This window comes from Podarcis cretensis (genome assembly GCF_951804945.1).
Source record: "Podarcis cretensis genome assembly, chromosome: 8".
NCBI lineage: Eukaryota > Metazoa > Chordata > Lepidosauria > Squamata > Lacertidae > Podarcis > Podarcis cretensis.
This window is the reverse complement of record NC_137177.1, coordinates 38,180,695-38,205,583: the sequence shown is the minus strand read 5'-3', so window position 1 is coordinate 38,205,583 and position 24,889 is coordinate 38,180,695. Positions and strand designations below refer to the sequence as shown.

Genomic DNA, 24,889 nt, shown 5'->3' with positions numbered 1-24,889 from the left:
AAATGAGAAACAAGAAGGCAAGGAAGCCTTAAGCTATGAGGGAAGGAACCAGGGGAAGAGCCTTAGGGAGCGGGATGAAGACGGGGACCCTCAGTCCTCACAACTGCTTCCTTGGAGCAAGACCTGGAAAGAGTTGCTGAGACCACTAGATTCAGGTAGGTAGCCATGTTGGTCTGACGCAATAGAAATATATATAAAAAATTGTCCAGTAAGTTTGTTCTTGGTATGAGCTTTCGTGTGCATGCACACTTCTTCAGATTCTGAGATCACTAGGCCTGAGATGTGGTTTGTTTCCTTCAATAAAGAGTTCACTGGCCCCGGGTGATTTGTTGTTTTATTGCTAACCTTCGCCTGACTCCAGCCCTGACAGCCATTCAGTGTGTTTCAGTCTCTCTTGCTTCTCAGGTGCATTTTTATGGCTAGCAAAGAATGATGGAAGACTAGGACAGGTTATGAAAGCCATGCGATTTATTTCTTGTAAGTGCTGTCATGGCAGCTAGATGCAACCACATTACTTGTAGCTGATCTGGGTTGGGACACACAGACACATCCATCGGGAGAGATCCCTCTTTGGCTGCTGGCTTCACCAGGGCACAATCCTCCCCTCCCAGTCCACCAGTCGGCTATTTTTCTCTTCGTTGATGCTGGAAAGCACTTGGATGATCCCCTGCACACTCTCTTGCACCGTCAGTTCCGCCTGCATTGTGCAAACATGTTTTTGCATTGAAAATCCAAACCAAAACCTGCCACGAGGACACCAGACTTGGGCCACTTGGGAAAGGAAAGGTGGGGGCACCAGGTGTTTCCAGACACCTTGAGCTGCAGAAGCTTCTATTTTATGGATGCCCTGCTGGCAGTTTCTTTGCCGCTTTGAGCATAGTTATGGGGAACAGTTTAATTTAAAAAAATCACAAGAAGACCTGGGTGGGGGCCATGGCTGCTAAAGGCTTCAGATTGCCAGGAACCAACCTTCCACAGGACTGGATAAGTTTCACTTCTGAGCAGGGCCAAGTGGAGGAAATGCGAGAAAGTCCCAAGAATGGAGACTTTTCTGCAGGGAAAAGACCCCGGCCACCTCCTTCCTGGCAACTTGGGTGAAAAAGGCCAGATTCTGGGTATTGGTTCAAGCTATGCTGCCCAACCCCTGGTTCTAATTCCCTCTAGTTCAGTGGTTCCCAAAGTGGGCAGTATTGCCCTCTGGGGGATGGCAGGATTACCTAGGGCAGAGGTTTTCAGCCTTTTTGAGTCCATGACTCCCTTTACCAACTTACATTCTTTCTGTGGCACCCCTGTAGGGCTCAGGAGTCCAGTTATACGACCCCTTGCCCACAGAGCTAGCAGCCTCTTACCCTTTTCAGACACCCTCCTTTGTGGAGTGTTTCCTCAGCCTCCTCCCTTTGAGAGTCCTCTCAGCAGCCACTGCTGCCACCCCTGGTCTCTGAACTCCCCCCGCTGCCCCAAAGAGAGGTGCCTCCTCACACTGCCCCACGGGCCTGGGAAGAGGATGCCCCTAGCCTTAGTGGCCCAACTGAGACTGGCCAGGGGTGAACATGGGGCTAGCACCTTATTTTGGGGGGCGGCAGCAGGCGCTGCCAGGCCTGCTTGGCAGAAAGGCTCCCCTTCAGCACAGGGCACTCAGCTCCCAGGCAGGCATGGCACACAGCAAGCACAAGAAAGGCCAGTGCCTTTCCCCCTTGTCTGTTCATTCCCAGCAGCAAGGGCTGGCGGACTGGCTGGTTAGGCTCCTTCACCTGGTTGCTTGCTTACTGCAAGGCTCCCCCACCTCCTGGCAACCAGCACCCCCTGGCCAGCCCCAGAGGCACCATTTGCCTGCAGAACATGTAGCCAGGGCTGCTGCAACAAACAGCCATGCAAGCCTTGGGGAGGCAGAGATGTGAGAGGGCATCAGAGGAGGGAGGGAAGGAAAGAGAGACAGAGGCCAGTATTCCCCACAGCACCCCTGACCATGGCACCCCAGGGTGCCACGGCACACTGCTTGAAAACCACTGACCTAGGAGAGGCAGGGGGAGTACTGGGGGTGTGAATTATCAAACTCTGAAAAGCCAGTATGAATGTGCAATTAGTATATGCAATAATAATGAATGTGCAATAAAACTGCTATGAGTTTTATTGTGGTACTATCTTCTTTGGTGGGTCATGCAAACCACTATTCTGGCTTTTGGTAGGGTAGGGGCCCCTGGGGATGAGTTTATGGAACAAACAGGGCGGTGGCCCGAAATCGATTGGGAACCACTGCTCTAGTTTGCAAGCTGTGCTTCTTGCTCCTCCTCCGCTCTTTTACCGCATCCTGATCTAATGACCAACTGCGATTTTGCCACTACGTACCTTCTCTGTTCCCATTTCCGTCTTCACCCATCCTGGGTGAAGTGCAACGCAAAGGATCCCGTCATCCTTGTACTCCAGCGCCTGGCACCGCGTGAGCATGTTCAGCGCCGTCTGAAGAAAGACAGAAGCAGCAGCACCGTGGAGGTTATAGGGTAAACTAGCGAGTCACGCAGCCGGATCAGGCCGGTGGCCCATCTGGTCCAGCATCCTCTTTGCCACAGTGGCCAACCAGATGCTCCAACATGGAACCCAGAAGCGGGGCTGCGGGCAACAGCTCTCTCCCTTGGGATTGTCAGCTGCTAAGAGAGGCATGCTGCCTTCATCAATGGAGACAATACATAGCCATTGTGGATAGCAGCCACAGGTAGCTCCCCCCTCCTCCACCCATTCGTCCAATCCCCTTTTGAAGCCTTCCTGCTTGGTGGCCATCACACTGCACCTTGTAGGAGCCAATTCCTAACTATGTGCAACAAGGGCTTCAGTCAGTGCTGGAATTTGCACTATAAATTCACCCCTCCCAGGAGGCCACAGTGATGTCAGCGGCAACTGTCCCCAGCCCCACTCCCTGTTGCTGACAGATTGGCCAAGATGCAGGCAGGCAGGAGAGGCTGTGCTGCCCACGTTACCTTGCTGCAGCGGTAAGAAATGACGGGGAACGTGGCCATAGAAGGGGGTCTCCCGATTGAGCTGCCAATGGTGGAGACGTTGATGATGGCAGCCCTGCTGCAGCTCAGCCCCTTCCTGTTGCTCCTCTTAGCAGCTGTCTTCAGCATGGGCAGAAATGCCTGCAAAGGAAGACAGACATGGGCAGTCCCTTTGTCCCCTTCCCAGGCCCTCCATCCTTGGTTCCCAACTTCTCCTTGGCTGGACCCCTCCTGCATATTTTGTCCCCCTCTCTTTCTTGGTCAATACGTTATGAGTGTGGCAGGGTATTAGGAAGACAAGCCCCTGTCTCAGGAAATTCAGTGTAAGGAAATAAGCAGGGAGAGCTTTCCGTTAAAGTTGAGGGAGCCTTTTAACATCTCCTTTCACCTGCTGCTCCCTTCTTTGCCCAGAAGAATGGATGCCACCTCTAGCAAAGTATGAGGATAAGCTCTACCTTTGTCACCAGCATTGGGCCAATGAGATTGATACGGTAGACGCTCAGCATATCTTCTTTGTCCACCGACTCCAGGGTGCTTGGGGGCATGACGCCCGCATTGTTGATCAGCAGATTTAGTCCACTTCCGGCCAGGTGGACCTCAACTTCCTTCGCAGCAGCCTTGATGCTAGCCTCATCCGTGGACTCTGTGGAAAGAGGGCACAGGATTTGTCATGGAAACACCTTCTTCTCCTTTATAGCTTTCCAGGGCTTCAGAGAGAAGACTTTCCCAGGACAACCTGGAAAAGCTGGGCCCGGGGAACTGAACCTGGGACCATCTGCGTGGCAAAGAGCTACAGCTGTTCTCCATGGGTTTGGTCACATTTGTTCTTTCCCTCATCTTCCTCAGCCTTGTTCTCTGCTCAAGGCAAAAGCCTCTGCCCGTCAACCGCAGACAATCCCTTGTATACCTGGAGCATCTCCTCTCCTGTCGTTCAGCCTGGACACTGAGATCCAGCTCCAAGGGCCTTCTAGCAGTTCACTCCCTGTGAGAAGTGAAGCTACAGGGAACCAGGCAGAGGGCCTTCTCAGTAGAGGCACCCTCCCTGTGGAACACCCTCCCATCGGATGTCAAGGAGATAAGTAACTATATGACTTTTTAGAAGACATCTGAAGGCAGCCCTGTATTGGGAAGTTTTAAATGTTTGACATTTTATTATGTTTTTATATGTGTTGGAAGCTGCGCTGGGGCCACCCATCTAGATGGGCAGGGTAATAATAATAATAATAATAATAATAATAATAATAATAGATGATACTGGGTTGGATGAGCCCATGATCAGATTCAAGTAATGCCCAGCATGATGGTATCAAATACAGGTCATGTTAATCCAGGGATATAGAACCTGGGAAACAGCAACACAGGAAAGAAAGGCATTAGGGGGCCCTTGGAAAGAGGGAAAGTCAAAGGTGAACATGGAAGAAAAAGCTATCAATGGCTACTAGGCATGATGGTTATGCTCTGCCTCTACCAGTTGCTGGAAACCGTAGGAGGAGAGAGCCATCGTCACCCCCTCAGCTGTAGGGCGACTGAGGGAGAGGCAATAGGCAGACGCAAGTCCCGTGCTGCCATTTCAGGCAGCACGGAACCTGCAGGCACCTAAGCCACCACGTCACTCCTAAAACGTTTCATGAGCCCAATTTTAATTTTTTAATTTTTAACTCATTTATTCACACACACACCCCGTGATGACACCCGGGCCCAGCCGCACCCCCACACCCCCTTTCCTCCACCACTGGGAGAGAGGGATCTTGTGCTTGGGTCCTGTTTGTGGTTTCCCTCAGGCATCTGGTTGACCACTGTGAGAACAGGATGCTGGACTAGATGGGCCACTGGCTTCATCTAGCAGGCAGGCTCTTTGTGTTGCTATTATATGTGCCATTGCATATCAGGCAGGTGCCCCTCTTGCCATTTATCTACATCAATCTATCTCCACTATTTCCTCTATCATCTTGTTCCACCTCTATCTTGTTCCAGATTGTAGCACAATAAAAACAACAACACAATATACAAGAAATAAAAGAAGTAATTAAAATTCAGTTAAAAGCCGTGCATCCAGCCCAGCACATTAAGATTGGGACAAGAGGCAGAAATATCGTTAAGTGGTCTGTGATTTTCAGTCACCTTCAGTGATTTTCAAATAGTCTTTTGTTGTGGGGAGTGTCTGGGAACCACAGCCACAAACCTCAAAGTGATTTCATAGTAAAAACATGAACAATAAAAGCAATGACAATATAAATAAAACCATTTCCATATGTAAGGAATTCCATATATATAAACAACTAAAAACAATTCCATGTGGAAAAGCTATTTCAAATCCAGCACGGCTACTGACCAGGTTAAAGAACTCCACTTTAAAAAAGCTTTTATAAAGAAGTTTTTGAAAAGAAAACAACCTGTTTCTCATCTCTTCAGTGAAGCCTGAGGCTTGTATTCTCAAAAATGTTGGAACTCACAGGAGGAGAATACTGTTATTTTTATAAAACGCAGCACCACTCCCTCCCCCCACCTGCGATTCCAGCAACTAGCATGCAGAGGCATTACCCATTGTGACTAGTATTGATACCCGATTCCATTGATACCCGATTCCTCCATGAATTTGTCTAATCCTCTTGGTAGCCATCTTTGCCTCCTGTTTATGCACTGCGTGAAAAAGCACTTTCTGTTGTGTGCCCTGAATCTTTCAAAATTCAGCTAATGCAAACAAACCTAATACAACTCTCAGGAAGATGTATTGTAATGTGGGCCTGCCAGAACAGCTACAGCCTTTTGTATGGAAGCCACTCAGTTAATCTGGGAGTGATAGTTAACTGGCACAAACTTTATAATCCTCTTCAATATACATGCTTGGGCCTGGCAAATAATCCTACCTTCATTTATTAAAAAACCTGCCAAAGGCCCCCTTTGCACCACTTTAAACAAGCATGGCTTCCCCCCACGTATCCTGGGAACAGTAATTTGTTACAGTGCTACAGTTCCCAGAGTCCTAGAGGAAGGATGGATCGTTAAACCACTCTGGGAACTGTAGCTCTGTGAGGAGATGAGGGGTCTTGCCTAACAACTCCCAATACCCTTAACAAACTATAGTTCCCAGGATTCCTTGGGGGAAATCCATGGCTAAAGTAGTGTTTTAAATAATAATAATAATAATAATTTATTATTTATACCCCGCCCATCTGGCTGGGCCTCCCCAGCCACTCTGGGCGGCTTCCACAAAAACCAAAAATACAGTAAAATATCACACGTTAAAAACTTCCCTAAACAGGGCTGCCTTAAGATGTCTTCTGAATTTCAGGTAGTTGTTTATCGCTTTGACATCTGCTGGAAGGGCGTTCCACAGGACGGGCGCCACTACCGAGAAGGCCCTCTGCCTGGTTCCCTGTAGCTTTGCTTCTCGCAATAAGGGAACCGCCAGAAGGCCCTCGGCGCTGGATCTCAGCGTCTGGGCAGAATGATGGGGGTGGAGACGCTCCTTCAGGTATACTGGACCGAGGCCGTTTAGGGCTTTAAAGGTCAGCACCAACACTTTGAATTGTGCTCAGAAACGTACTGGGAGCCAATGTAGGTTTTTCAAGACCGGTGTTATGTGGTCTCGGCGGCCGCCCCCAGTCACCAGTCTAGCTGCCGCATTCTGGATTAGTTGTAGTTTCCGAGTCACCTTCAAAGGTAGCCCCACGTAGAGTGCATTGCAGTAGTGCAGACAGGAGTCGTAGTCCAAAAGAAGTGGAGAACCTTGTACCTTGAGTACTTGTGAGTACAGACGGCCTTGCCCCATTTCTATAGGTGGCCTCCCTGAATAAGTCTTTCCCCTAGGGCGCAACGAACACATGGCTCCATGGCTAAAGTAGTGCTTTAAATGTACAGTGCAGATGGGAGTTGTAGTCCAAAACAAGTGGAGGATTCCAGGTTGAGGGAGACTGATCTACCTTGAGTACCTGAGTGAGTAGAAATGACCTTGCCCCACCTCTGCAGGAGGCCACCCTGAATAAGCCTTTCCCCTTCAAAATGAACAGAGCCAAGAGATGTGAGGATTCTGCCTGGAGCATAACTAACACATTGTGACAGGAGGCACTTAATAAATGAATGTTCAGCTATCCACCCTAAATGGAGCCACAGGGCATGTTGGTTTCTGCAGTTCTAAGATTAAAGAACTGAAATGGAATAGAAGAAAATAAATAAGACGAAAGTCATACCCAGCTGCAGAATCACGAGGCCGGGATGTTTAGAAGCCAGCGATCTCAGTTCCTAAAAGGAGAAAAAGGGGGTCATGTGCGAAACAAACCCTCAAGGCTTCCTCAGTGCTGCTGTAAAAATGTCAAATGCTAGACCCAGAAAAGTCTGAGGCCCGAGCATGTTTGCATAATTTCACTTATTTTGCACAAATTGTTTTGCTTTCGTTTGAGTTATATGGGGCACTCTAGACTGCTCAGTGTTACTCAGCCTCTGGCTTCTGAGATTTTAGCAGACATTGACTGGCTTCACAGTTTTTTCGAAGCCACAGGAGTCAGAAAGGTGAGAATCTCAAGAAGCTAGTTTTTCCTGCTGCTGCATAATCACAGCAGACATACAACTCTGCAGATACTGAATAAGTGCCAGGCCCCCAAGGACCTCACAGACTTCTGGTGTAACCTGTGCTGTTATTATTAATTGCATTTATAGCCCACCTTTTTCCTTTAAGAAGCTTGAGGTGACGTACATTGTTCTCCCCCTTATTTAATTCCCACAACAACTGTGTGAGGTCAGTTAGGCGGAGAGGCAGTGGCTGGTTGGTTCAAGGGCACCCAGTGAGCTTCATGCCAAATGGGGATTTGAACCCTGGTCTCCCAGGTCCTAGTCCAGGACTCTAACCACAATACCACTCAGGCAGCATAGTAGAGTACATTCATAAATGAGAGGAATATAGGAACAAAAGAAAGAGGAACAGGGTGACCAGTGATGGAAACCAGAAAATGTGGATTCTCTCTCTGATGGAGCATTCAGAACATAAAGGATAAAATAATAGAGAGCTTTCTCTTAAAAACAAAAAACCCAAAGCTTTTCAACGTATGATACAATACAGTAAAAGCCAAACTAATCTAAATGAAAACAGAAAAGAAAGGAGAAAACAAAACAAGACAAACACACAAAAGGAAGGGTGGAGACACAAAGGCCTCTATCAGAGGTGCATCTTAACCCTTGTACCACACAAAAGGTGGTGGACTCTCCCAGCTCTCACCTGGGAGCTTCCCTTCTCCCAGCCTGCCTCCCTGGAAGATCTTCCCTTCCCTGCCTCTCATGCAGGGTGTAAGGGAGAGCTTTCCCTTTGTAGTTTATGCTGAGCAGTTTTAGCCGAAAAGATGGTAAACGCTTGCTAATTATCATCATCATCATTTCTTACCCACCTGTCTCCATAAGGTTCCAAGGCAGGTTGCAGCAATGGAAAAACACAATCTTATTTTGTAAAAACACAATCTGTCAAACAAGCCTTTTAAACTGAGATCTTTCCCAGCCTGCACCTGTATTTGAATGGTTTTTAAGATGTGTTAAATGTGGGGTTTTTTTTTATTGTATTATAGCTTGCTGCTTGTTGCCCTGGGCTTCTTTAGGAGCAAGGGCAGCTTATAAATCTTAAAGATAATAATAATAATTTTAAAATGAGGTAAAAACAATTTACAATAAAGAGAATAGGGTGGGTCCTAAAAACACACATCTCAGGGGTCAACAGCCAGGGTCAAGAGGTGCACGACACGATGAGAACTGAAGGTGCTGGATGCATTTTTGTGGAAAGGGGATACCACAGCTCAGGGGCCGCTACAAAGAACACCCCCTCTCCCTTAGCCACCGCCCCATGGAACTTCTGAATGGAGTGGAACTAACTTTCTTGCACAGCTCCCTTTCTCTCTCTCAGCCTGGAATCGGATGTGAAAAACTGTCACTTCCTCAAAGGATGGTCAGCTCTGAAGATGGGGATGAGTGAATCGGTCCATTTCAGTTGCTCATTTCCCCAATCTTTAGTTCTCCATGGTGGAATCTACACACGTTAAAAATGTCATGAACATGCTTTTTAAAAAATTGTTTTGAAAAACGCATTGAATTTGCTATAGCTCACCACAATTGTATATTTCACTTTACCACACATTTACAAACCTTTTATTTGCAGCTGTATAGCAGAGCCCCATATTTCCAGTTTGCTATTTTTCTGTTTTAAAAGTCCTCGTGAGAATTCATCATAATTTCAGTGTGGATTTATTCTAACATGCACAGTTTCTGCAAAGCAATTTCCCCTAATAGAATGTGTTTTGGTATGTTCTCGCTGCTCTATGCAATTATATGCACGCTTTGCCATGGGGATGCTCATTAAGTGGGAATTCCAAAAAGGTGGCTGCATCTCAGTTCACGGATAACTCTGGAAAGTGCAAAGCAGGTACGTTTGCATTTAACTGAAACTAACCTCTTTCCCATCCCTACGGTCTCACCTGGCTTTTTCCTCCATGTGGATCCCTGCATGTGGCGAAGACCCATTTTGGTGGTTCTCGTAGTTGCAGGAGCTGCTTCACCATTTCCAGCCCGATACCCCGATTGGCTCCTGTGACCAGGACGCTGTGGAAATGGGCCCCAGACATCACCGACTTGGATGCAGACCCTCTACTCTTGCTATCCGTCTATTTTCTCTGCACTTAAATTTGAGCTGGCACTGTTTGCCCTTGCTGGTTCCCGCCTATTTATACTTACTGCTACGGAGACCAGCTTTTGTTCGGGGATTTGTTAAGGGAGTTGATGCTACGTTTCATAATTATGACTCATGGCAGAAATCTCTGGGTAAACAAACACACACTGGAAGTTTTAGGCTGAAAGGAGACTCTGCAGGAAATCACAGCGTACTGAATGTATTAGGCATGGCAATCTATGCAGCCTAGTTCATAAATACAGCAGAAATCCTTATAGACTAAAGGGTTTCTGGAATGGAAAAAAACCCCAATTTGTGGCAAACTCAGCCGAAAGTGAAAAATTTTGGGTGGGTGCCCTGCGGCCCAAGCACACATTTTCATAAGACCGTAGCTTGAAGCACCGATCTTTGAAACAGAAAGCACAATAAAAGGTACCGTTTCTAAAAAGTAGGGCACAGGACTGGCAGGAGGTTTAAAACACATGTGGGGAAATGACTGGGAGACAATAAAGAGAGAGAGAGAAGACCAATGGATTAAAATCTGAAATTCCTGCATAAATCTACTTCTGCCAGCATTAGAGAGTTAAAGCTGAAAAATTGCATTTTCCACCCCAATCTCTGAGCAGTGAGAGATTCCAGGGTTTCCAGGTGCTTATCCAGAGTTTAGTCAACAGAGACTGGAGTGCCTTTAGGAAATATGGTTTTATTTACACATATCAACAACCTGCGGAAAAGATAGTAGGGCTCACTGCATTAACGCCCAACAGATTTTGTTTCTCCATTAGTCCCAGCTTTGGATCCAGCACAAAGCAAGCCTGCCATGGAATTTTAGATGTATATAGGAATACTAATTGTCCTGCAGACAGCTCCCTGCTGTGGGGGCTTGGATCTTTCTTTTTGCTTTGCTTTTTGAAATAATTTTTATTTGATTTTACAAGTGTAGAATTATAGCAATACAAAATACATATCCATATTTAGAGATTTATCTGGATCTCCAGACTTCCCACCCTTCCCTCCATGGGTCTTTTTGTCAACCTTGTCAACTGCATATTATTTCATAATCCATGTTTTATATCTCTCCATATTGTCCATTATAATTGCTACAAATGTTATTAAAATCCTGCTAATGTTTTCATCTGCTTACAGAGGTCTCCTAAATTAATTATAATTTTTTCTTTATTGAACCTTTGTCTTCTTGGTTCCTGAGCTTTCCGGACAGTTTTGCCATTTCGGTGTACTCCCAAAGGCTTGGTTTGCCATTCCTCTCCGGTAGGCACTTTGTCTTCTTTCCATCTTGGATCTTTCTTTCTGGAACCCTACAAGTGCCTGGACAATTCCCCCCTCATCCAGAGTCCAGTCCTACTACTCTGGCCAGCCCATGGTTACTCCTCAAGGGCCATCTTGCGCAGTCTTGACCTGTTATCTGCAGATTCAGAAATGAATCCAGAGATTTGGGGGTGACGGAGATGGCAGGTGTTTACTGGTCCATCTTTGGAAAATAGATCTTTGCATTCTCACGTTTGAGGCCATTGCAGCATCAGTTCGTTTGGATGTGTGTGTGGAAGAGATGTGACTTGCATGAGCCACTAGTCAGACTCAAGTAATGCCTAGCATAAGCATATCAAATGCAGGTCATGTTGAGCTGGGGATATAGAACCTGGGAAGGGCAGAGGTCAAATGACCCCCATAAATGGCATGGTTTCATTTCTTATACAAATACAGTACTACCTCAGGTTAAGTACTTAATTCGTTCCGGAAATCCGTTCTTAACCTGAAACTGTTCTTAACCTGAAGCACCACTTTAGCTAATGGGGCCTCCTGCTGCTGCCGCGCCACCGGAGCACAATTTCTGTTCTCATCCTGAAGCAAAGTTCTTAACCTGAAGCACTATTTCTGGGTTAGCGGATTCTGTAACCTGAAGCGTATGTAACCCGAGGTACCACTGTACTGAGGCACTTTGTGTCATCTGTCTATGCAAATATCTGGCCTGTAGAGAACCTTTATTCTAAATAATGTTACAACTCACAGGAGAATAGTTATTAAAACGCAGCAGCACACCCTCCGTTTGTGATTCCGGTAACTGGCATGCAGAGACGTTAGCCATCGTAACTAGTAGCCATCAATTGCCGTATCCTCCATGTCTAATCCTTTTTGGTGGTCATTTTTGCCTCCTATGGGAGCAAGTTCCAATTTTATTCACTGCATGAAAAAGCACTTTCTGTTGTGTGCCCTGAATCTTTCAACGTTCCGCTAATGCAAGCAAACCTAATACAATTCTCAGGAAAATGAGTGGTGGAGATTCAGCTGCCAACTATACTGTGCTTTAAAAAACAGCCACCACCCTGAGCATTGTAATGCAGGCCTGCCAGAACAGCCACAGCCTTTTGTATGGAAGCCACTCAGTTAATCTGGGAGTGGTAGTTAACTGGCACAAAGTTTATAATCCTCTTTAAGATACATGCTTGGGCCTGGCAAATAATCCTACCTTTATTTATTTAAAAACCTGCCAAAGGCCCCCTTTGCACCACTTTAAACAAGCATGGCTTCTCCCAAAGTATCCTGGGAACAGTAGTTTGTTACAGTGCTACAGTTCCTAGAGTCCTCTAGAGGAAGGATGGATTGTTAAACCACTCTGGGAACTGTAGCTCTGTGAGGAGACGAGGGGTCTTGCCTAACAACTCCCAATACCCTTAACAAACTACGGTTCCCAGGATTCCTTGGGGGAAATCCATGGCTAAAGTAGTGCTTTAAATGTACAGTGCAGACGGGAGTCGTAGTCCAAAAGAAGTGGAGGACCTTGTACATTGAGTACTTGTGAGTACAGATGGCCTTGCCCCATTTCTATAGGTGGCCTCCCTGAATAAGTCTTTCCCCTGGGGCGCAAAGAACACATTGTGACAGGAGGCACTTAATAAATGAATGTTCAGCTACCCACCCTTAATGGACCCAGAGGGCATGTTGGTTTCTGCAGGTCTAAGATGAAAGAACTGAAATGGAATAAAAGAAAATAAACAACACGAAAGCCATACCCAGTTGCAGGAGGGGCGGACCTTGGTAATATAGTACCCTGTGCATGCGAGGCCAGAAGTTCACACACACACACACACACAAAGAGAGAGAGAGAGAGAGAGAGAGAGAGAGAGAGAGAGCTCAAAGCTACCTTCCCAAACCAGCTAAGGGAGGCACAGGCTTTAGGAAGGAGGCACGAGACTCTGGCAGGGTCTTAGAGCCCTCCTTCCCAAAGCTGGGCAAGCCCTAATTAGACTTTGGGAGAGAAGCAGGAAGACTGCTTATTTGGTGAATGATGGGAAGAAAAAGTAGCAAACACCCAAAATACCTGGGGATTCCTTTTCCCTTTTCAACATGTGGCTCTTAAAACCAGATTAATGTTTTAATCTCATCAGCTATTTGGAAGTGATGCCAACAGAATAAAATATTTAAAGAATTTAAGAGGTAAGGGGTGGGGGAGTAGGAACAAACAAGCAGTTCATGATTAAAGACCAACATTGTTTTCCTGCTACTTAGCCGGTTAATTGGCTGCTATTAAAACTTTCTGTTTGGAAACAGTGCATTAACATATAAGTTTATTTATTAATAATGCATTCTATGCAGAAAAGAAGAATTATGTTTTCTATAAATACACAAAGTAACTAGGTTCCACGCCAAGGGACCAGCTAAATTAATAAAGACACCAATTTGGATTGGATAGAGAACCAAATTCTAAGAATATGCTGCAGTTAAATCAAAATAACAACATCAAGGACCAGGCCTACCTTGAAATCCCTACATTACCTTAGAACAGGTGTTGGGAATTTAGGCTGGATCCTGGACTGCAGTGAACCAATTTGACTAGTAGGTGGCACCACTCACAGTCATCTGATGTCACCATGCCAGGCAACCCTTTTCCCCTTTGAGGTCAAACTGTGCTGCAGAGGAACTGTGAACTGAAGCAGGGGTTGAAGTCTGACTGTTCAGCTGGCCGGCCCTGGCTTCAAGCCCTCATTTCAGCAGGTTGTCTGCATTACAGAATTCTGCAACAGGAACTCTGTAGTGCAGTCAATCTCCACACTGAGCAGTGCCGACTTCAAGACCAGCTTTCCACTGGGGTTGCCTGCCCTACAGTTTTCCATAGGAACCTAGAAAGTCATGTCCCAATTCCAGGACCCAACTTTACCAATCTTTTTGCAGGCCACCCCCTGAACAAGCAACAGTGTTCTTTAGAGTGGTTTTTTAAAAAATCATTCAGTGTTACAAAATTTCTTTACTCGACCTCATTTTAAACCTGTTTTAAGAATCATTACACAATTAGTAAGGAAGAAAACCTGAAGAAATGTACCCTATTTTTTTTTTTTTACAACACTTAAAATTTTATTGGACATGAAATCGTCTACAGAGGTATAATCCTGAACCATGACACCTTGCCCCACCGGGGCGTACATTTAAGAAGTCAAAGCTTCATTACAAATCACTGCTGAGGCACCCAGGAAAGTGACGTATTCCTGGAAGTTCACCACTTGGTCCCCATTGCGGTCCAGATTTTTCATTAATGCCTATATCTCTCCGTCCTGCTGTTTCGGCCCAATGGTCAGCTCGTTCTGGATCAACTCCTTCAACTCCTCCTTACATAGGCTGCTCTTATCACCATCCTTGCAAGCGTATTTGTGGAAGGTGACAACCAGCAAACCAAAAGCTTGGGTCAAGAGGTGCTGCCATGGTGAGAGATCTAAGTAAGATGGTCTAGTGCCGAGTGGCAGGAAGTGGTCAAATGCACCCTATTTTAACCTCTATTATATGACACCAGTTTGTGCACTAAAGTTTCAAAGCATAGGAACTGAAACCTGCAGGAATGAGTTAGCAAGGGTCACCAACCTTTTTGGCACAATTGCAAACAAGAAAAATTGTTGTGGGCACTGCACACAGCCCACACAGCCACCTATTCCACTGGCTACCATAGAATACCGCTCAAGTTCCAATTCCAGTAGGAGAGCTAGTGAAGGTCTCTGTGGATACATGAGCACTCATAGGTGCTGCGGTAGCAACCTCTGTAGGAGGGAATGATCTGCTGCTCTAAAACCTTTCCCAATACCAGTGACTCAAGTTGATACAGCATGGGTTTGAAAATTCAGCATCTCAGCAGGTGAAACAGCAGGTAGTTCCCAGCTATTTGAAAACATAAGGCATTTAAAGTTATTGCTACTTCTACAAGTTAAATACCTTTACTCCATCTGGCTCCTAAAATGAATAGGTCTCCAAGGGGACCAGTTTTCCACATTCTTTTGTTTTGGGGGAAGAAGGTTCAAGAGGCTTTGGACACCGTTGAGCACCCCATAGCAAAGTGAGATGATGGTTGAAAAGTAAGCAAAATGTGAAGGCTGGCTGATTCCTACTTATACTGACACAATGGGCCTATACCACTTGTGAACTGCTTGCCAATTGTCTCAATGATCCCCCTGTTACGTCAAACCAAGGCAGGGAATGAAACAGATTAATTTAGCCTCTGCTGTCCTGCACTCATCTCGATAGATCAAAATGGCCCAGGTTGCTTGGTTTAGTGTAAATGAACAAGTTACCTGGTCTGGTTGAACATGGCCTTGTAGTTAGTCTTGCTCCAGACAAACGACAAGTGGCAAACCAAGAACAAACCTTGGCAACAACTAATGGTTTGTCTGAAGTGAGACAAAGCACATGCCTAGGTTCACCTGCAATGCTAAGCCAGAGCATGGCTTAGTGCTAGGGAGCACAGCAGCACTGGGGAGGAGTGCGGCAACCACAGTCTTCTCTCTGAAAATAAGGTTTGATTCAGTGTTGCGTGTCAATTGGGCCATCATATGGATCTGCATGTCTAGAACAAAACATTTATTGGTTTAGCCAAAGCTTATTTCTTTTTCAAAGAAGCATCCCCTATTACCTTGAAAAGCACTAAATCCATCTCTGTTCAGTCTGCCTTTCAACTTACATGACATAGCACCTTAATGATCAGAGGAACGGTAGAGTATTGCTGGGAATTCTCAATTTGCTGCCTGCACAGACATTATTAGAGGATATCAGTGTCTCCTATGGAAGTCCAGCAGAACAACCCAAAACAAATAGTTCTCCATCAAGCATGCAGTGAACCAGCCCATATAACTGAGTCTCCTCCTGCGTTCCCATTCTAAAAGAAGGAAACATTATGAAGAGGGGAAGGAAAGCTTCCTAAAAGCCTCCGTTCAATAAGACTGTCACCAGCTCAAAGTAAAACCCTGCCCCTGCTCAGGTAGCATCTCCCTCTCCCTGAGTCCTCCAACACCCACAATAGAGAAGTTTTCTTGGCAGTGATATACCAGAAGAACTGAAGAAATGAGATAGCTAGTTTCACAGGTTTAATTTCAGAACCTCATACATTTCAGTTGCACAAAAACCTGGAACACATAACTGTGCAACTGGGATTTCACAATCAATCCCTCTACTCCCATCCCCAAAATGTAATTTGTGGTGCTGCGTTTGGCCACAAAAAATATACGTAAAAGGGTTCTTGGTAAGACAAGCCAGCACTTGAAGCTGCTTCAGAATTCCCAGGATAATGTGAAGACAATTGCCAGTATAGCCATTTTGTCTATAGAGCATGTTAGGATGGCCAGTGCCTTGATGTTAAATCATACTCATTTTTTTTTAAACCACGATGTCCACTAATCTATGTTCATGAACAGGACACCAAGGAACAAGTAATAGGTCAGCTAGTCAGAGACGAGCCTAGAATGCAGGCCTTTCCCTTTAGCTTACAGCAGCCCATCTGCTTGTCTTCCTTGACCCCAATAAAGTCCCTTTCCCTTTATTAGAGACCTTCCAAGAGTGAGGGTTATGACAGCAAAACAATGCACAGCCTAAAAAGGCAAAGAACAGCTGTGTACGTGTCCCACAAGGAGGCTTGATTCAGTCCTTCTCTTAGGCATCATGGAGGTTATTCTCATTCAAGAGGATCTTCTCGCCAGGTTTGAAGGCTGGCAAGCCACGGTAAGGGCAGCTGGAACAGCGGAATGCATCCCCCAGGTAACACTGCAGGGAGAAGAGAGGCCAAGTCAGTGCCCTGCCAAAGGGGAACGTTTCACAGTTCCTGTTCATTTTCCAAGTGGGAAGGGGCTTGCATTAAATAGGACTTCAAAGTTTGTCTCAAGGGGTGAGGGGAAGAATTGGCCTTAACGAGACAAAGTCAGTCAGTATTGAGGCTCAATGCACCACGTTCCCCCCACCCCCAAGTGGAAAAAATATTTTAGTGGCTGCATATAATCCTCCAGGATAATTCTCATTCCACCTCAACCATAGCAGTTGAACAAATCTGAACCAAAGGCTATTTAGGGAACAGGCAAGATAGGAGTTACATTTTTACACTCATCTTGCACAACACTTCTTCACGTGACAAATTATTCTATGGCTTTCTCTTCTGTGTTAGAAACTGTATATACCCTTCACGTACACCTATGGTGAACACACTTAACTAATTTGCCATGTATACAAGCTATCAGAAATCACCGTGCTTTGCTCTGCATTTACAAATGGCGGAAAGCACATGTGAGTGCTCCGGAGTGTAGCTGATCTTTGCTGAATGCGGGTCTCAAATACAGCAGCAACCAGCTGACTTGCAGTGGCTTCAACCCCTGCTAGGATCAGCTACAGTCTGGAGCTGGCAGTCAGGGAATCTAGCCTAGCCGATCCAAGCTGACCATGCTGACTGTCAAGTGACTGGGAGGAGGGCAGCCTGCCAGGATGAAAAGGGGCTGCCGTGATGGGGGACCAAAGGATTCAGCACAGCAGAGTGAAAAGGTTCCCCACTCCTGACCTAGATATAAATCCAATGTTTTGATTAGCAAGTAAATGTACATCCTTACATTGCCACATGCGGATTTGGGCTGTATGTTGTTCTTCTTCTGCTCTAGCTCTTCAGCAAGACCACAGGTACTGCAGAAGGGAGAGGCTTTATAAATCTACATATAAATCTATTTATTTAACAAAGAAATCATTATATAACAGTTTGCAAGCAGGCAGTGGTTGGCTTATTCTTCCTTGGAGAGTCTGTAAAGCTCTCTAGACATGCTAGTTCTTATTTCTCTCCAATCAGATCACAGCGGTGCTGTGCAGCAGAGAGTATCTCAACTGCTACAAACAGGACAGAACACTGAGAAATGCAAATTCCAAGATCTTCCCTATTACCGGTATTTAGGGACCTCCGGGCATAGGGCTGTATATAAATTCAATAAAATAAATTTAGTTGAAGAATTCCAGTTCCTGGCCTAGGTTTCAAACTTAGGAGAAACTACATTTCCAGCAAACTGACCTTATGTACCGTTATTTGGAAGTCCTGGTTTCCATGTGGACTCATTTCCAAGTTGATGTGCAGAAGCTTGCAGTTCACGCTCTTCATTTTTTACCTAGATTTCCCCAAAGGCTATATTTTGCTGATTCCACCCCCCACCCCACTATCTTATTTCAGATGCACGATTTGCATAACTGATCTCAAGCAATAAAGTTCATAAAGTTTGTAAATAAATAAATAAAACATCCCTACTAGTTAATACAAAGCAAATCTTATAAAAACAAAACAAAAAGAACAACATCTAAACCTGAAAAAACCCACATGCAATTCGAGCAGCTTGTTTGCAGCATCACAAACATTTGTTCATGTCACAAAAAAGTCATTTCTCTTGAGAGTAACAAGGTGCTGGGCCTATGACCATGGAATCAAATTCATCTTAGGGCCAGAATGTCCAGGTACCTCGGTTTTCGAACGTCTCAGAAGTGAAACGTTTCAGTTTTCGAATGCCAAAAACTCAGAAGTAAATGCTTCGGTTTTCGAACAAGCCTCGGAAGTCGAACATGCTATGCGGCTTCCACTGCGTGAAAGATCCGGAGGCACAGCTGTGGGCTATTGAGGTTTCAGTTTTCGAACATTTCGGAACTCAAACTGTCTTCCAGAACAGATTATGTTCGAAAACCGAGGTACCACTGTATTTCAGTACTCACCAGTTCTTACACGCTTTCTTCTTTCCAGAGTCCTTACAGGAAGGTGCTTTAAGGGAAGCCGGATCTGGCTTTTTCAAATCCTCAGGGTCCAAAAGCTCGTCTGAATCCAGAAGATCCTGGAAAGAAGAAGAAGACGACGACCATGATCCATATGAAACTAAGATGTTTCCCTCCCCATTAAGACAGTCCCCATTTTGGGATGTTTGTTCCAGATGTGCTTCTGCACAGTCCTAGAGATATCTCAGAACAAAACAGCAGAAATAATGTGGCACTGGCATAGCCGTCAGAACACAGAGAAATGTATAAAATAAGGGCATTCCTTTGCTTGCATTAGGTGATTTTCATACTCACTGCATCATCATCATCCATATCATTGGCAGAAAGAGTCCAGAGCTTTGCAGCCATGGGATCCACAGCCGGCTTTTCTAAGGAGAACAGAATAAGGAATTATAGAGAACAGAACAATAGTGGGGTCATAGCACATGTTTTGTCTAATCCATTCTTGGGAACTTTTAGCTCAAACTTTGTTAGAGAGCACCTCAGCGTATTTTCAGATCTAACTATGGAAAATCTCTTATAATGCATCCAATATAAGGTATGCTCCCAATATAGATATAAAATCTTTACGTGGCCCTCTAACGTGGTGGCATGACAATGAAAACACTGTGCTCTGAAGCACATCACTCTGTGAAGTTCTGTGAGACGCTGTCATGATAAAATAGGGCTGCCACACCCTAATATAAAGCAATGTGAACATGTTCATCATTAGTTTAGCAATTTGCTTTGGAGGCTGAAATGAAGGCTACCAACAGACACTACGCTTATAAGCTAGAGGGTAAAGAGCATTGCTTTCAAAGACCATGTGTCAGTAACCACCTTGGTTATTATATTGACTTCTAAAGAACAGAGTGAATTCACATTCTATGGACAAGTGAATGTATTTCCTAAGATTATGCTGTGAAGAGGAGAGATCCCTATTCACCTCTCTCTTTCTTGACAAAAGAAATTTTGAGTTGACTTGAAGATCCCACTTCAAAATTGGGTTTCTTGCCTTCCATCTGAACAGAATAAATTTCATTGCACTGGAACCCCAGATGTTCCTGAAGAGATTGGATTTGTTCAGAGGTTAAGGGCTCTTTCTGTAACTAAAAAACAAGACAAAGCAAAGTATTAGCCTGGTGTCAAATCCATCCCAGAGTACCCAGAAGAAATGGCACATTAGCACCATGATACCTACACAATATGTTTCCCCTTTGTAGAAACCTCATCCAAAGAAACCTAATGGTAGTATTCAACTAAGTCCTTCTTAAGTATAGACCCACTGAAATTAATGACCCTTAGTTAGCCATGCCCATTGATTTTACTATGTATACTCTGAGTAGGACTAGCAGTGAATGCCACCCAAAGCAAGCATTTTCAAGGCTACTTTTGCTTGCTCCCTAGGGAAACCCAAAGCTTTGTTGTCTCCAAATATATTGTGCATAGTTAGGTTTTCTGGAATAAACGATCTATAGAAGTCTCAATATCCACATACGTACCTCCTTTATTTCCACCAGCCCTGAGAGTGTCAAAGCTGCAGGTAGCTTGGGGATTGTCTTGAGCCCATTGTTGTTACCTGGGAGGTGTAGGACAAGGAGGAAACAGCATCCATAATCAACTATGTGCAGTGCTCAAAGTATGACTGTCCCACAGAAGAGTGTCCCACAGGCCTCATTCTTTGCATTTCCTGAATCACTTTAGGAACTGCCAGACATCAATTCAATTAATTAGGAAATATAGTGGGCTCTGGCCCTCACTAATATAAATGGGCTATTTCTAGCAATCTCCCAGTAACTGAATCCCTAAAGCCCTCTAGCTGATCTTAATTAGCATAAGGAAGTGATTATTAGGTCAATCACTGAATTAACTTGTTTAAATATCTTGTTCTCTTGCACCACAAGCAGGAATATTGGCCTCGGCTTGAACGTGGTATAACTTAACTCAAGAACGCACAACTTCCAGCAGTGCTTCCACTGATACCCAGTAATATTCAGTTACAGATGCTGTATCAACATCTGGTTAAATCAACTCTGCCGTGACCATCTGACATGCTCAGGTGCAGACAAGCTCTAAGCTATGGCAGCTTAAATTCAACGAAGCCGCGGGCAAAACTAACCAGGAGACTCAGGAATCAAGAGGATAAGGACTTTAAAAAAGAATGGGAAAAATTAATAATTTACCTAAGAGAACATTGTAAGCAAATTAAAACATTAGCTGGGCATTAAGAATCACTTGTAAAGCAATGAGGTTTATGCATAACTTATAGTAATGAAAAATATGGAGAATATATTATGTAGATTGGTAAAAAAAATGTTATTAGGACCCATGTTAGGGATGGGGGGAAGTCACGAGTTTCAGAGAATCTCATGGATTGATTATATAAAGAATTTTGCTATTAATATGTATTCACAAAAACCAATAAAAAGCATTTCCAAATAAAAAGTTAAAAGAAAAAATGAATAAAAATAAAAATAAACTCAACAGAGCCCCATCAGTCAAATTAATGTTTGACACCCGCGGTCCAGAGGTAAGAGAAAAGGTACCCCCTTACCTGTTTCTGTCGTCACTACTTCCTTCAGAAGGACACGGCCCCCTGGCTTGACTATCCGAGCTATTTCAGCCAATACTTCTGCACTATGCACAGTCAAGCTGCCAGGTAACAGGCCTGACAGAACCACATCAAAACTGGATTCCTTATGGGATGCTGAAGAGTTAAAAGAAGAGCACACATTATCCCTCTACATACATATGCATGCCGTCATAACTGATGGGGTTTTACACCATGACCTCAGCAGTATTTTTTCAAAGCCATTTTAAGTGGTAATCTTGGAAAACTCTTACTGAGTCAGTCACTGAACAGAACTTCTAGATTTCTTGAGATTGCTACACACAAGGCTGCAATGTGTTATTCTGGCTGTCTCCTTGCCTCTGCATGCTGCAGTCAGAATCAGGCCACTTAGGCAATTCACATATTGTATGGCAAAAACCCAGGTACACTAAAAAAAGTATAACATCCTTTGCATGGCCACAAAATCTTCCCATCTTGTACAGGATGTCATTGCTGTGTGTCACAAGCAGCCTGACAGACAGGCAAAGAGACAGCAGTCACTGCCCCATCCCTGTTTAGCAACTTCACCATGGCACAAGAGCAGTAAGGGCTTTTCTCAGGCTGTTAGTGACTTAACAAGGAGCTCAGTGCTGTTTCCTTCTCTACACACAACACTCTATGATGTCCAACATGTATTGGTTCAGTGCTACGATGAGACCTTAAAACCAAACACAGCAACGAATACTTTTTCAACACTTACATTGGAGCAGCTGGTTGATATTTTCTACGGATACATGACCCTCAACTCCAACAGCAGCCTGGATGTTCTGCACAAAACTTTGCAGAGCTTCAGCAGGAGTGTGCCTATCCCAAATCACTGCCACTTGCTGGCCCATGGAGATCCCATGAGCCGCCATGTCTGAAACAATGCAGAACCTGAAAGAAACAAAAAACAACTGTTGACAAAGTGCAATATATTAAGCGCCAAGGAACAGAGACTTAAATCAACAGGAATTTCTGGAGATTTCCTGGTTGTTAATATTGACAGCATTCTCTAACGAGAACGTGTCAGCCAGTTTCCCCAAATGGTACGATTCCTTACAAAAGATGGTTTCAGTTTAGGGGACTTTGCTTTTATTTTCAGTTACAGCACTGTTACCAAGATCTAGAGAATACAGGGGTAGCATCATCATCATCATCATCATCATCATCATAATTTATTATTTATACTCCACACATCTGGCTGGGCTTCCCCAGCCTCTCTGGGAGGCTTCCAACAAAATATTAAAATACAGTAATGCACCAAACATTAAAAGCTTCTCTAAACAGGGCTGCCTTCAGATGTCTTCTAAAAGTCTGGTAGTTGTTGTTCTCTTTGACATCTGGTGGGAGGGCGTTCCACTGGGTGGTGCCACTACCGAGAAGGCCCTCTGCCTGGTTCAGTGTAACATGGCTTCTCACAGTGAGGGAATCGCCAGAAGGCCCTCGGTGCTGGACCTCAGTGTCCGGGTAGAATGGTGGGGGTGGAGACGCTCCTTCAGATATACTGGACCGAGGCCATTTCTTTATTCTTCTGCACACATTTGAACCACAGATCTGCAGAAGGCACTACTCTCCCCCAAACAGTACAGATAAGAGTTTCAAAACATGTGCGTGTACATGAAAGCTCATACCAATAACAAACTTGGTTGGTCTCTAAGGTGCTATCAGAAGGAATTTTTAAATTTTGTTTCGACTACAGATAAGCAGATCTTAAGCAACCAATGAAAATGGAGTAATAAGAAGTCTAGAATCAGTTTGTAGCAAGTAGTGAGACCATGTCTGCACATCAACTGATCAGGGTCTTCCATTTCTACCAAGGTTCTCCCCTTTTTGCTGAAAGTAATTGGGCCTGGTAAAGAGTTCAATCATACACATCTCTTTAAAGATCCATCTCAAGGCCTTTTGCTCACTTTCTGCACCCTCAGCTGTGGCCAGCTTCAAACGAAGCATCCTTACCACACGGAAACTAAGCTACTCAACTCGAAAAGCAAGAGACTTTTATGCAAACTGGGAAGGTGATGCCTTTTTTCAAAAAGATCTGCAGGGCCTCTCTATGAGGTTCCTCTCTCAGCTATCACCTACCCTCTGCAGTTCTATCAAGGGAGGGCTGCGACTGTAGGGCCTCTCCATTGCTGCTGCAGAAAGACCACCTTTGTGAGGTTTCTCTACTGCCTCTGCTGAAAGACCAGCAACTTTGGGTTCCTTTTCCTCAAATGGCTGCATTCCAGCTGGCCATCGCAAGAACTTTGTAGCCTGGCACCTGAACTTGAGTATGCTTTGGGCTAAGCAACAATTATTATGGTGAGTAAGGCTGCAATTAAATTCAATGACTAGGTAGGCAGGAGGGAAAAGATATAATCCCAAGAAGAAACTGAAGGACGCTCTCTGGTGAACCAAAGAGGATGGGGATATATGAAGTTACTTAGTGAGGAGGTGGCAGCAACTGAAGAGCAGCACAGCTGATAAAAGTATTGGAGCAGTCCGCCAACCTGGCCCCATCCAGGCATGTGGGACTATAACACCCATCAGCCTCAGCAGGAGTACAAAACACCTGGAAGGGGGCCAGCTTGGCAAATGCTGGAATAGAAGCTGAATGACCCAAGTTCATATCCTGACCTTGCCACAAGCGGGGGGGGGGGGGGGAGAGCCGTGTACATGGCACCTCGAGCTCCTTCAAGGCCCCCCGGCTTCTCTTTCCTCCTCCACCAAAGGGGGAAGGGCCGAAGTGACGTCACGAGCTGCCCAGGTACCGGGGAGATGGGCTGCCTCGGGGCAATTCGCGCGTGCGTCTGTGTGGGCCGGGGGGACGGACGACGACGACCCCCGCCTTCCGTTAGAAAAAGGTCTAAAGGCGACCCAAGGGCAGCGAGGAAGACCCTCGCCCATTTCAAGCGCAGGAGGGGAAGAGAACGTGCCCAGGCTGCCCCTCCCCGCCCGCGTCTCGTCACGTACCGCCTTTCCCGCTTTCCTTCCCGGAGCCGCGAGCTCAGCAGCAGCGGGCCGCCTCCCCTTTCCAGCCGCTCGGGACAGACCTTTCCCGACTCGTCACGAGCTCTCGATCGACCCTCAGCTAAGCCCGCCCCCCCACCTCAGCTGCCCTTTGCAAAGATGGCGGTGAGCAATTAAAGAGCGGCTCCTGACGCCCCGTTGCCCGTTCCAAAGATGGCGGCCAAAGGGCGGACTTTTGTGAAACATAGAGATAGAAGAGGTGGGGCGGGGGATAGAAGAGGAACACAAGTCTGACTTTTCCAAAAGCCGCCATTGTCTGTGATTCTCTGAGTCATGAGAGTGGGGTGTTTTTTAAATCGCCCCTGGCCATTGATTGGGCTGGGTGATCTGGGAGCTGGAATCCCACAATTATCTGGGGGGTAACAGGTAGCTCCTTGCGTTCTAAGGGAGCATTGTGGTGCCACACTATTCCTAGGCATATTTATCTACTTCATAAATTTATACGCCGCTTGATTGTAAAAATAAAAAGTCTCTCAAAGAGATGATCTGTCTGTGATGCAACGCAGCTATAACCTGCAATGTGAGTTGCAGCGGAAAGCCAGTAAAGCCCGGAAGTGTGGCTTATAAAGACAACTCTATACTACAGCTCCTGCTTCTCTCTCTTTGAAGCCTGCCAGCGGGGGC

The 24,889-nt window shown here is 45.4% G+C and overlaps 2 protein-coding genes and 1 pseudogene across 3 annotated transcripts; all 3 read right to left on the bottom strand.

Moving 5' to 3' along the window:
- Window positions 1-450: 450 nt before the first annotated feature.
- On the bottom strand, window positions 451-9,736 carry LOC307222897 (C-signal-like). The gene is made up of 6 exons (XM_079988493.1): window positions 9,443-9,736; window positions 7,181-7,232; window positions 3,446-3,633; window positions 2,973-3,131; window positions 2,347-2,457; window positions 451-697 (listed from the first exon to the last, which is right to left on the bottom strand). The coding sequence occupies exons 1-6, from the start codon at window positions 9,587-9,589 to the stop codon at window positions 584-586; spliced, it is 771 nt and encodes a 256-aa protein (XP_079844619.1). The 5' UTR covers window positions 9,590-9,736; the 3' UTR covers window positions 451-583.
- Window positions 9,737-13,204: 3,468 nt separating this feature from the next.
- Window positions 13,205-15,839, bottom strand: LOC307222912 (protein S100-A6 pseudogene; annotated as a pseudogene). Its single transcript has one exon. The product of its transcript is annotated as a protein S100-A6 pseudogene (transcript).
- Window positions 15,840-15,979: 140 nt separating this feature from the next.
- CIAPIN1 (cytokine induced apoptosis inhibitor 1) lies at window positions 15,980-24,356 on the bottom strand. The gene is made up of 9 exons (XM_079988472.1): window positions 24,209-24,356; window positions 21,975-22,150; window positions 21,218-21,370; window positions 20,166-20,242; window positions 19,610-19,772; window positions 18,979-19,052; window positions 18,628-18,743; window positions 17,496-17,565; window positions 15,980-16,665 (listed from the first exon to the last, which is right to left on the bottom strand). The coding sequence occupies exons 2-9, from the start codon at window positions 22,129-22,131 to the stop codon at window positions 16,555-16,557; spliced, it is 921 nt and encodes a 306-aa protein (XP_079844598.1). The 5' UTR covers window positions 22,132-22,150; window positions 24,209-24,356; the 3' UTR covers window positions 15,980-16,554.
- Window positions 24,357-24,889: the final 533 nt, after the last annotated feature.

Bases quoted from the DNA above. Each gene is read 5' to 3' on its own strand.
- LOC307222897 (XM_079988493.1), bottom strand. From the start codon at position 9,589: ATGTCTGGGGCCCATTTCCACAGCGTCCTGGTCACAGGAGCCAATCGG. The intron at 3,634-7,180 runs GTATGACTTTCG...CTCTTTCCACAG, and splicing joins CCTCGTGATTCTGCAGCTGG to AGTCCACGGATGAGGCTAGC. The intron at 3,132-3,445 runs GTAGAGCTTATC...CTTCCTTTGCAG, and splicing joins GCCCAATGCTGGTGACAAAG to GCATTTCTGCCCATGCTGAA.
- CIAPIN1 (XM_079988472.1), bottom strand. From the start codon at position 22,131: ATGGCGGCTCATGGGATCTCCATGGGCCAGCAAGTGGCAGTGATTTGG. The intron at 20,243-21,217 runs GTAAGGGGGTAC...TACACCTCCCAG, and splicing joins AGTAGTGACGACAGAAACAG to GTAACAACAATGGGCTCAAG. The intron at 19,053-19,609 runs GTGAATAGGGAT...TGTTCTCCTTAG, and splicing joins TTTTGTCAAGAAAGAGAGAG to AAAAGCCGGCTGTGGATCCC.